General features: G+C 40.5%; 1 protein-coding gene across 4 annotated transcripts in view; it reads right to left on the reverse strand.

Moving 5' to 3' along the window:
- ARFGEF2 (ARF guanine nucleotide exchange factor 2) overlaps nucleotides 1–12,227 on the reverse strand; it is a 40,100-nt gene extending 27,873 nt beyond the window's left edge. For 3 of the 4 annotated variants that reach the window (XR_012631475.1, XM_074888686.1, XM_074888687.1), the window contains exons 1-6: nucleotides 11,942–12,227; nucleotides 4,053–4,083; nucleotides 3,158–3,281; nucleotides 2,293–2,439; nucleotides 1,242–1,421; nucleotides 594–813 (exon numbers count right to left, since the gene is read on the reverse strand). Coding sequence is in view for 3 of the 4 variants with exons in the window: in XM_074888686.1 (XP_074744787.1) it covers nucleotides 594–813; nucleotides 1,242–1,421; nucleotides 2,293–2,439; nucleotides 3,158–3,281; nucleotides 4,053–4,083; nucleotides 11,942–12,080 (841 nt within the window). In the remaining variant the exon portion in view is untranslated. The remainder of the gene's footprint in view (nucleotides 1–593; nucleotides 814–1,241; nucleotides 1,422–2,292; nucleotides 2,440–3,157; nucleotides 3,282–4,052; nucleotides 4,084–11,941) is intronic. The other variant, XM_074888685.1, reaches the window with a different exon arrangement.
- Nucleotides 12,228–13,045: the final 818 nt, after the last annotated feature.

Consider the following 13,045-nt stretch of genomic DNA (forward strand, 5'->3'; position numbering starts at 1 on the left):
TAAAAATTACAGATTTTCTTTAGTAGTTCTCCTCTAAAGCCACTTCCAAAACGTCAGACAAAAATACTCATGGATGTTATTTCCATTGTTTAAAACAAAGCACTGATATTTTTATTGCAGCAATTTTGTCACTTGTATTTATCAACTGTTATGAACTTCTAGTTTTGGAATATCCTATGTTTCTTATTTGGATTCACTATATGGTTATGATAAGGTCTTCATAATACACATTATTTTTACCACAGGACTTCAATTACCTCAAAGTGATTCTGTCACTTCCTACATACTGTGATTATTTTCTTCCTTTCCCTCCCCTTTATCAACCTAACCAAGTCAAATTCCATTATAATTCTATATACATAAACTATACCTAGTTGTACTAGAACTCTAGAGAAAACATGAGCCTTTCTTCAATGGTTATAATGTTGTAGACAAATTAAGGATGGCCTGTATACTCTGAATAACTACTGAGAAAACACGAGCATGATTTGAGCCAATAACCCCCATCACTTCTGCCCAAAATAGCCTAAAAGAGCATCTTCCAATAGGAACACTGTAACTAAAAGCAACAGACACAACCCATTCTTGTTCACCTGATGCTGAAAGAGTCAGATCCTGCTCCAACTTCACGTCTCCATTTTCTGCCCTCTCAGGCTCACCGTTCGTTAATTCTGCACTTAGAGGAGCAGTGGGTTTGCCCTCCTGATAGCTGTGTTTTAACTGGCCCATCTTCGGAGACTTGGACACCACTTGAATTGCAGGCGACTGGGATTTTTGCTGATTTGTTTTTTCTACTTCTCTGGATTCTTGTATCTTGAAAAACCAATGTGTAAAAGTTAATCTAAGGCACAAAACATGATAAGGGAAAACACGTGTCTATGATGACCTATGTTCCTTTGTGAATTCACGTGTTAATAAGGAAGGAATAGTGAAAATATAATCACTTGACCAGTCAAATTAAAAAAGATACTCTTCAAGCTTATTTTTAAAGTATCTCATTATTTGTTTATACAAAGCCATTTGGCAGAAACTAGTGTGAAACCTTGTTACCAGCAATAAGCTTGATATTTTATTTTTAATCAGTCAGTATGCTTCAGTGCAAGACTTGACACGTTTTTTTAAAATTACTAATCAATAGACATCCAACTACAACGACAGACCCACTCAAAAAAATAATAAAAGTTTTCTGTTCATTTGTCAAGCCTAAACATTTGAGATGAGCAAAAGTAATAGTTACATACAGCTTGATTTTCCATCCGTGTAAAAATGACATTTAACATCTGTGTAAGGGTAGCTTTGGCAGTTGTCTGATTAATAAGATTTTTACTGGCCAGATAGATGTTGTAACAGGTTCTAACAGTCTGAAGAATTGTTCCTTCATGAATTTCTATATACGGAGATGTTACTGCAGTGAGGAGTGCCTGAAAAAGTCCGTAACAGTAAAAATTAAATCAAAGCAAGCAGGCAGCAATATACTTCATGCAGGTCTTCCATAATAATCAGTGAGTTTGTTATGAAACACATATATCTGTTTGTAAGACTTTGTAAAGAACTTCTAGTTCTCTGAAATGACATTTCAAATCAAAGACAGTTTAACAGAACTTCCATATATCTCTGTTCTCTCTGGAGCTGTTAAAGTGTTTTATCACAACTAGCTTTCCACTAAGGGAGACATTCCAACTCCAAACAAAACAGTTGTTATATTCTGTGACTAATTTCTGTGAAGGGGCCAACTGGTCTACACTGTCATGAAACTAAATGACTAGGTTTACCAGCTTCTAACCTCAGCTACATTAGCCCAAGTAGATTTTAGAACCAGAACACACACCACTGATACTACTGCATCCGAGAACATACACTGCAAGTCTCTGCAAAAATGGACATGAGAGCAGACAGACTAGAGCAGCGGGCCATGACACTGCATCCCAGTTACAGTGCCTTCAGTTGAAGGCTGACAGCAATTCATTGGTCTAATGAATGTGGGCATTACTGAGCCTAGAAGATGAACATCAAGCTGCCTGCAAGATAAAGTATCCAGGCCATGGTTCATCCCAGAGAGAAAGACAAACACTTAAAGTACTGCCTTATGTTCTGCTTGACCAAGGGGAAATACATTTCACATACCAAGTCTGACCTCCTGACAACCTCTTGAAATTCAACGACACATCTAACAGCGTAAGAAATAGAGAAACTGGGACCTAAGTAGTGCTTCGCATTAAATTTTTTTCAGTTACAAAATCAAAGACAGAGAAAGCAAATTAATATCACACCAAAATGAACCAAATAAAATACCTTAATTATCTGCAGTTGTACTCCTTCATCTGTTTGAGGGCCCTGAAAGCAGTTGCAAATGGTTTCAACTATTCGGTCAATCAGTCGTTTTCCAGGAGCTCCACTGTCTGGAGCATTGCCAGTGATATGTCCATATGCAATGAGTTTCTAGGTAGAAAGACTGCAGGTTAGACAGCCATATACTCTTAACTAAAACACAGTTAAGTATGTCATAAAAAGAGGGTTTTAGACAGCATACCTCACTTAACCAGTTTTAACACAAAAATTTAACACCATCAATAGTCTGGCTACCAAACACTTGGACTGTTTGCACATCTAGATAAAACAGATTTAGTAAGTGGATACATAAGCTTTTTCCACACAGATCACTTCCTACCATAACCAGACAAAGTTTTTTAAACATCAATCTTTGTACCTATTCACAACAGAAAGGTTCTGCCCCGAAATTGCATTCATTTTTTCTGTAAGAATCTAAGAAGGAACAAGGTAGAAAGATTCCAGAGTCTGACCTCCCATCACATCAGCACTACAAGAAACACCATGGTAAATACTCCTTTTAGAGCATCGCAGTCAAATCATCTTTACTGAATAATGTAAGCATTCATGAGCTTCAATAAAGGCTTACTTCACTATAAAACAACACACACACATATTTCTGGCTTTGACAAGATGTACTTTCAGCCAAGTCCAACAGTAAGCTATTACACATGGTTTATGTGCCTAGGTAGCCATAGTGAGCATCTTCACAGCTCTGTGCACTCAGGACAGTATTATTTCTTGACTCTAAGGATGCCAACAGCACAAAAGATTTTGTAACCGCATGTTTCTCCATTTCACTCTGTCCAAGTTTAAACAGAAGAGTTACCTGTAAACAATCCAGTGAAGTACTGACAATGCGTGGAGACTTTGACTGGCAGGCCAGTTCAAATGGAAGGAAATATTTATCTGCTTCAATGAAGTTTGCTTTTGGTGGAGCAGCAGTGCCTTCTCTAGGTCACATAAGAAGAGTTATTAATTTTTCTAAACACGTGTATCACAGCAAACTACACTTCCTCCTTTTCTAAATTTAAAGCTGAATGGTACACAGCAGCATACAAATGTAATGCAAGTTTCTCTCGCACATACTTTCTTAAAGAAAGTTCAATTTTCTTTAAAAATCGATATTGCATCTGGTCTTTTCCACATATTCTTCAACTTAACTCTTCCCTCGCTACACTCCAACACTGTTCTGTTACCTGAAATACTGGGGAACTCCCACACAACTTGGATGATAAATCTATCAAAGTTATTTCAAATTAACTAAACAGGGCCCATATGAGGAATACCAAGCAAAGAAAAACATATTCAGGGCTCATTTTAAATTACAGCACACTGCTGGAAAAGTGTTTTAAAATTTGGATTTAAATTGGTATTCTTGATCTAGGTTGCTAAGAGCATATACTATAAAACAGAGGAAACCTACTGTTCTTTATGATTTCCTATCAGGCTATATTAAGCCCAGTAAAAGGAAGTGAAAAACTAGCACGTTTTAGAAGTTTTGCAATTTTTTCATAGTGAAATTCAGAGGCAATTATGGCTTGAGTACCCATACCCACAAACATTCTGTAATTGGAACACATGGGCCATATCATGTTTTTGGCAGAAGGTGTGTAACTGGGTATTCACAAATTCATTGCTGTAATGTATATACACTCTTACATTTCTGCTATCAAATTATTCCACTTGCTGTTTTCTGCCACAGTTTACAGAAATTAATTTACCTTTGCTTTTCCAGCTCCGTTTTTATTTCATCTGGAAGAAAGAAAAAAATTCAACGTGTTTAACATGCAGCATAAGTTATCGTTATCAATAACACAAATAAGGAAAATGTAATAAAGCAAAGCTTTTTCAAACCGTAAGTCTTATACTTCAGTATTTGCTATTCCGTTTCTATAATATCTTCAGCTTCAGAGATCAGACAGTTACACTGTTTATTGGAAGGCATATCTCAACTTCTACATGAAAAAGGTAGTTTTTCCAAACATTCTTAACGAAAGATATCTTTAGAAAACACAGGTATAGTATGCAATTTTTATTCAAGAGTCAGTCTGCATCATAGAGAGCTCAGGTCTGCAAAAGTCTTTAAGCCACTGCATAAACCATTAGTTCAACGCATCAGACCTTCCTGTTAACTAAAATACTAGTTAACCTGCTTTTGTTAAACTTCCCAGTATGACATCAGCTGAACAAACTCCCAAGAGATAAATGCATGCTGTCATTTTGCCAGCAGAGCTTTTTCTTTTTTTTTTTTTTTTTTAATGACACTTTTAGGAAGCTTTTCATAAAAGTAAATACATTAAAAAAAAAGTTTCTTTCTCATTTCTCTTGTATACAGCAGCAAATCACAAAGATCCTATTATGGCTTCCTGAGGATTTCTAACACCTCACCACGATGCACAATACAGACCAGAACTGCACTATCCCAGACACTGCATAAGTGCATACTGTGAACACAAACAAAAAAAAAATATCAAAAATAGCACACACAGTAAGGCTGCACAGCTACAATCATTTGTAACACCACGTGGAATGCTGTCCATCCCACCCCATCTTATGTGCCTGCAAATTATCAGGCCTACAAAAATTTCTTCAATTGCAAAGTTACCAGAAACAGATCATTCACTCAATACTTGTTCTCCACAACTCTGGAGAGGCACCATTGTTTGGGATGTTCACAGTTCGGATTATTTCAGTGCTGTTTGTGAACCTCAATAATTTCTTCTGTCTCAGACTCATCAATACACAAAGCATACTAACAAACAAGGACTGCAACAAACACATACTGCAGGTTTTTGCACAGTCCTACTGCTCAACATTACAAGCATTAATCTTGGCAGAGTATGTCTATTTTGTAGTATTACTACCCCTATTTTATAGGGAAAATGGAAACAAAATGCAGAGGAAACCTGTATAATTACAAGCTGTGAGTGATAAGCTACATCCAGGACTGGGACTGGCTATTCTATCTTCCACATTCTCTCATTAATGAAAGTCAGTCTGACATGCATTAGCAAGAAATGATGTGACAAGAACTGAAGTATTATTATCCACCCTATAGTCAACAAAAGAACAGACAACAGAAAAAAATTAGGAGTCACAGGCCCACAAGTGCATCATGGCTCTGTTCAGAAGCACACCATTTTCTAATCAAGTCCATCATGCAGATAATTGTATCCAGTAGTTTTAAAGGAGAGACAATTTTCACTTGACCGTATTGCACAAACCAGTGGCACGGCAACAAACTGAGCCAAGCGCATAGCCCCAGTGCCTGGGAGTTCAGAATTAGAAGTAACTTTGCAGCTGCGTGACAATGCAAACCAGCATAGTCATCCCCTCATATTTCAGGCTTCAACTGGTAAGGAGAGTCAACAGAACAGACTGTTGATTAAGAAATACCCAAGTTTTACCATGCCAAACAGACAATGTAAATCTTAACACAACAGCACTTCTTGGATCACTGTTTCCTTCATTCCAGTATCCAGTTGGTTTATCAACAAGATAGCTAGTCAGAAGTTCAATTCAGCACTCTTGATTTTATTAATTTCCTTATCTTTAACATCACATTATGATCCACAGAGCTACTGAGAACAAAATACACTGAAGGGCTCGCCCATGACTGTGTCCCTACCTAGATCTGTCTTATTATTAGAGCAGTGTATCTCTGTTGCCTACGAGAACTGGCTGCTTAAAACAAGGAGTTTTCTGGGTAGCTTTACACGTTCAGAACACTTAGTCCTGCCTCCAGGTCTTGGCAGAGAAAGGCATATTTTAGCTATAGCCAGAATTCCAAGAACAGCAAGGTGCCAGGGTGGTCAGCTATAACACAGTCAATGCTGTATTTCAGACACCCTGTAGAAGAACTAGGATTTACAAGTTTTTTTAATGATTGCAAAAACTCACCAACCTCTGAACTAAGTTTATTTTTACAAAGCAGAAAGACTGCTCAAGGTAGCCAAGTGGTCCTCCTTGCACTAAAAATGATAATATGTCTAGTCTGGAAATTAAAGGCTTCCTTGATTTGATAATGTTTTGGTCAAGTCAGACTAGACACCTTTTGAATACTCACAGGTATTTCTATAGCATGTGAAACAGAAAGCTATTTTACATATAAAAGAATTGCTGCAATTTTTTTCCTACTGGCCAATCAACAAAGTAAATATCATCAGAGATATAGTAAAAAAACCCCAAGCATATTTGATACATCTAGCTCAGTAAATGTGAGTTTTCTTTAGGGGTTTACTTGGTTGCACACTTACCCACTTCCCAATCCTCCTCAGCAGCTGCCACTTCAGAATTTGTGCACAAGTCTAACTTTTGTGATCTTTGAGCTGAAATTGAAACCTGTTTAGTGTCCACTAGTCTGGTCAGCTATTACTCAAAACTTGTCTCAGTTCATCCAGTTCAATTTTGGCATCCTTCTTTCCACTGCACCTGGCTGCTGGCAGAAGGAAAGCTGAAGGTCATACACACCATCTTCATTCTCTCATATTATTTTGTCAGATGTGGACAGGGAGGGCTTGTTGGGGGGGGGGGGGGGGGGGTGTGTGTGTCTGTTGGAGGGGGGGGAAGAGTCCAAAATATAAAATCCTCACCTGAAAAATTCAAACCACAGTAGGAATATTATAGCAATGAGTCCACCCAAGAAAATAAAAAAGTTATTTTGTAAAATTTAATCACGAAAAAAGGTTTCATTGTTAGGATATGTTATTCTTAGCTACAGAAGAGCTCATTTCCACATTTAGGGTGTAACCAAGCAATGTTATTTTTTTCCAAGTCTCTATATCCTACTGAAATAATTTCTCTTTCTTTCAGAGAGATCACTTTCTCCCCATACTGTTTGTTTGCAAAGCAGCATAGCAAAAATGTTTTGAATTGAAACTTCACAAAGATTTTAGCCTTAATGAGACAGGATCATGCCCATCTTTACTGACAGCTATATTAGATCTCGCATTGGAAAAATATATAAGACTAGTATCCCATATTAGAGCACTGACAATTCACTCTCAGAAATACTCCATAAGCTTAAAAAAAAAAATCTAACCAAGGCCAGACCAAGTTCCCCACAATTTTATTATATAAAGGCTTTTCTAAAGCCATATAAAAACATCTGCACCACAAGAGTATTTTAATAGATAGTGCTGTCAGAAAAGAATAAATGAGGAGACAAAAGCAAGTTACAAGCATGCCTCTGCTACTGATTGCATCAAAACAGTTTGGAAATCTCCACATTTGAAGCGCTCATTTGGTGGTCTGACCACCAAAAGTGAGTGAAACAGAAATTGTTACCTAATTGAAGTCTGTTGCCATGAGCAGCTTGCCAAGCCCTGACCAGGCACAGGCAGCTTCCAGAAACCTACTGCCACAGTCACTCTCCCCTTCCAGTTACAGGATTAAGGGGCACAGCTCAATTCCCTTTCACAGCTGCAGAACAGTCTGAATTTTGGTCAACGTCTGGTCATCACAGCACAACGCTGACTCCTCACTTGGTGCTTTCAGCACTAGAGCTACCTGCTGCCCTCAAGGCCAGAATGTATCGGCATACACCGTGTCTACTTCAGTCAGAAACATCTTCAACTCCGGGCACTGTGTGTGCTGCCCACTCAGACTTTCAGCATTCCCACCAGGCAACACAACTGGAATAACAAGCAAGGCCTCGCAGCAATTTCCTCCAGAACTTCTGGCCATAATAAGAGCAGGATGAAACTTGTGCTGAGAGTACTACCATTCCATAGTTGATGGAGGGTTTAAGTCTGCTTGAACTGAAAACCATATATTAAAATATATGGAGGAAATAATTGTCTGCCTGCAATTAGATGCATCTTATGTTAATGTACAGTCAAGTTTGTCTCAGTGCATGCAAACTAGTTCCTGTGCAGAAAATGGCCTAGCTTGTGTTAGCACAAGGACACAAGCAATGTCTTTCCATGGCTTGTCAGAACACCGGACAGCAGTGCCAATATAAACACACCAAGCAGCAGCAAAAGCTTCCCTCCCCCTAAGCCGGTAAAGTTACTGCATTGCCTAATTTCAGGCAGCCTTAAAAACCTACATCAAAAATCCCAACTCCCCACATTTATTGATTCTATTGATCTATAGAGAATCCTTTAGAAAAGGCTGCCACAATGAAGCAAGACTATCTCCTCTTTGTCCCAGCATTCTCAAAACATGCTAGCCAGGAGGCTACTAAACTAAGAAAAGCAAACTCATTTTAGACATCTGTCATTTATACCCAGAGACTTCTTAAACACACAACTAAGTGAAGGCATGGTTTAAGAGATCATTTTTTTTTCTAAACTCATTAACAAGCTACCTAACCAAATTCTGTTGTTTACAAAGCTGAAAGATATGTACGTGGACATGCCTAGGCAATCAAAGGTCACATAACCAGGCTGGCTGCACAGTATGTCATTAAAAACAGTCCTAATAGGGCAAGAGTAGTAGTTTATATGAGAGATCCAGGCATACAATTAGCATTAGACCAATATGAACTACTGTGATACATACTGGGTTACACTGTAAATTTTTCAGGATAGAGACTATTTTAGTAGATTTACTAAGAACCAGGTGTACCTACAGCTCCATGTAAATGCTTATTAAGCGACTATTTTTATACAACACACTAGCTGTCTGTTGAAAACAAGTTTACTTAAAAACACAGTTTTCTAAAGCAGAGCAGAACAGCTTCTCTGTTTGAAAACCTCCATTTCTCCCAATCTCTCCTGGGGCTTACTGGTACTAAGAGTACAGGATACAACCGTTACACCTACTGATGAAGCAAGGGACTGAATGAAGGAATCTATTCAAACTCTGCTTACTCACTATTAACACTGTATATTTCAAAGGAGGGGGTGGACAGAGCAAAAAACCCCCTTCAAAACCACCACCGGGAACTGTTTTTGTTCCTTTTCTCCCATACTTTTTGTGTTTACGTCCTATTTGAGCCTATGTTACTTCTCATTTCTACAAAGTCATGGAGATATTTTGCAATTTGAAACTGCACAGTATTAGTCCAGTGAAAGGTATACCACTGGGAAAGGAAGAGAAAAAAAGGGTAAGAAAAGTTTAAAATTAGAACAGATTAAAATTAGAATGAAAGAATACCTATATCTCCCACCTAAGAATAACAGCAATTTTCAGTAGTAATTTACTTAAGTACTCCGGAGTTGAACACATTCAAAACAATAAAGAACTCATGTAAAAGAAGACAAGAGCATCATTCCCACAGTTAGAAATATAATCCTGTGTCTCACCAAACAAAAAATTGAAAGCACATGTAATTAAAACAAACACTACTGCAGTACCACTACAGGAGAAATTGTAGAAATAGTTGCAGGTTAATTTACATTAGGTGGCTGTAGTTCCTCTCTATGTAGAAAAAAAGATGCATCACAGACTTCCCTAGTACTGAGAGCAGATATCATTTACACATAACCCGTGTCTATGTTGACTGGTTTATAAATGGTACAACACCTCAAGGAGCCATTAAAAAGACCATTACATAAATAAGACTGTACAGCAAATGGAATTTAGTAAGAGGTAGAAAGGGATTATTCGAAGTATCACGTGGAAAAAAGAAAAAAAAGGAAGACAACAGCTGACAATTACCAGTTTCATAAAGTTAAGTTTACACTTCTCTCAAACTGAATTAATTTTACTCAGAGTTAACTGGACTTTTTTATTATTATTCAAAACACTGAAGCTTCTTTCATCCACAACAGTTCGCACAGATTATGACGTTTGGTCTGAACTCCTCAGACTGCAAGTAACCTTCTTCCCACGTTTCCTAGTATATTTACTATTGCACAGGGCTTGACAATTAAGCTAACACTTTTGAAACTGGAGTCACAGTCTTAGTTAATATAAAGTATAAGCTTAATTAAATTTGAGTATATGTAAAAAAACCTGTTTTTTTTCATTTGAGTAAAATGAGCTTAACCTAAACAGTTTGGGAAAAAAATTACATGTAAATAAACCACATTCATGTTGGGAACTTAAAATGATGCAACAACATTCACTAAATGTAACAGAGATCCTTTAGTACAGTAATCAAGGCCCTGCTAGGGCAGGACAGTTGGGCAACAGAAGGTTATCTATTCATGCTGACCTCTGCTTTAGTCCAGGAAAGCACACAGACTTTTTTTTTCCAAGCAAGATTAGCAAAAAAAGTGTCCATCATCACAAGCATTAACTACCCTCAAATGTACTGTACCTTAAAATATGCAGACACAGAATAGTTATAATCCAACATGCAAATGCTAATGGAGACTATTGCACAATACCCCTCTCCCAAAATAATAATCTTTGATGTGTTAGCAAACATAAAGACCTTCACTAGCAATCCTTCAAGAAAGTTCCCTTTCTTACCCCCTAAATGTATCTACATAGCAGCAAAACAGGTTCGCAGTCCTGTAAATGGGTTGGGTTCATGTTGGGGAAGAAATAAGGAAAAGGAAGTAGGAAAAGTAGTTTCTAACTGCTGGGGGACACATGTCATACTGCTGCTCACAATGTCAACTTTAAATCATAATAAAAAAAAATACCCTTCTGTCTGGTTACCTTTCTCTAGATATACTATTACTACAATTAGCTCCTACCAATTTCTAGAAGTTAAGATTGTGGAAAGGAAGATAAAAATGACAGCTATTTTTCAAGCTTGCTTTCACAGTGCATTGGACAGAACTTGCGTCTGCCCAGTTTCCTTACGGACTCAACCTGTCTTCTGTTCTGGATACAGCAAATGTTTCCAAATTAAAGGAAAAATATTGGTGCAAAGCAACCAAATCTGTAAGAGATATGTTACTTTTGCAAATCAAGAAAGGCCATAGATAACTCCAACTGTAAGAGCTATACTGCTTTATCCAGCTTATTTTTTCCCCCTTCATGATTTACCATATGTTTTCAGAACTTTAACACAGAGATCTACTCCATCATTTTGTACTTGCAGGAGATTTCAGGATCAGCCCACCAACTTCACAAAAAGTATTTTCAGTTCTGCAAGACACCACAGATACTGTATGTATCTGACTACACTGCTAAGAGTTTGCAGCAAGTCCAACCATGAACTGGAGATGTCAGAAGATTACTAGCCCTGGAAGATTTGAGACTCTGCAAGTTGAGAGCCCTGACGAGCCCATTTCCTAGTTTAAAAGATTAATTCTAATCTTTTAATCTTAATTTCTCTTTCATCCCGAAATTGGCTCTAAAGTGACAAGCCCAAATCCCTTTTCTTTCCTATCGAGACCACAACTTAATAAAGCAGGTACGTGGGGGTTCTCCCTCGCATGTGCGCGTCACGGATTAGAGAGGGAACTTTCCCCCCACTCCAAAGTCCCGAGCTCAGCCGGGGACCCGGCCGGCAGCCTCGCAGCAGGGGGACCCGAGACGCGATCGCACCCGGCCGGGGATCCGACGTGGCGGAGGACAGGACCCGCAGCGCGGGGAGGTAACACCGCCTCCCACCCCCGCCGCACCGGGCGAGCAGGAATGTCCGCGCCCCCCGCCGCCAGCGGTGCCCTCCGTCACCCCCCCAGGCCGGGGAGGGGGCGCAGGCGAGGGAGCCCCGCGGGCCGAGCCGAGCCGAGCCGGGCCGGGCCGGGCCGAGCGGACTCACCCAGCGCCACCTGGCAGGCTCTCCGCAGCTGTCCGTGCGGGGGCCGCTTCGCCTCCTTCTCCGCCAGGATCTTCTCCAGGGCCCGCGACACAAACATGCTTTTGGTGCGGGCGTCCTGCTCGCGGGCCGGGGGCTGCATGGCGGGGCGGCCCCGCCGCGGGGCGGGGCGGAGAAGGGGGTCGCCGGGGCCGGCGCTCAGAGCTTGCGGCCGCACCGCGGCCCCATCATCCGGAAGAGACGCACCTCCCTCAGCGGGCGCCACCGCGCCGCCGCCACGGCGCCGCCATATTGGCACCGTCACGTGACTCGGGCCACCGCCCCGCCTTCCCGCGACGACCTCCGACCCCTCCGCGGTGCCGATGGCGACGGGTGGCGGCGGGGGCGGGGCCGTGCCGGGCGCGGCGGTCCTGAGTGTGTCACCGCGCCTCGCTGCTGGAAACCGAACCGCAATTAAACCAAATTAACGCCACCTCCGGGGACCGCAGCTTCGGGCTTCTGGCGAGCTGCTAAACTGGTCATGGCGATCAGCGTGCGCGCGGGCCCGTCTGTGTGCGGTGTCTGCAGGCGGGGCCTGCCCCGCGTCCCCGGGAAAGGGAGCCCCGCGCACCCCGTGCTGGGCGCCTCCCGGGTTTTTTTTAAAAATTGGCCCCTTTTCTTGTCCCTACACTTTCTGGGGGCAAAAACCGACTACATTCCTTGCTGCAACGCAAAATACTGAAGTGGAAATTGGGCTGTTGCATCTCGGGTACGAATTTCAGTATCAGCAAGAATCACAAGTACAGTTACTGCTGCAATTATTTGTATTGATTAAGTTATAATTACCGAAAGGGAACTCATAATACTCATAATCCTCATTTTTATAATGCCTCTGATCTAAGCACCTCAATATTTTCATTATCACCATTAACTTCCACAGAATGAGTCCTGTAAAGAGGCACTGAGAAAGTACACGTGAAGGACCTGAAGTCGTACAGTAAAGAAGAATCACTAAAAATTAAATTTCAAGTCCCAAAAATTGAGACTCCTCTTATAACCTTATGCCCAATTGTGTTTTATCCCTTTACCCTTTGGCCTATGTGGTAGGGTACCTTACACCCCAAATCA

Source organism: Strix uralensis, chromosome 18 (assembly GCF_047716275.1).
Source record: "Strix uralensis isolate ZFMK-TIS-50842 chromosome 18, bStrUra1, whole genome shotgun sequence".
Taxonomy (NCBI): domain Eukaryota; kingdom Metazoa; phylum Chordata; class Aves; order Strigiformes; family Strigidae; genus Strix; species Strix uralensis.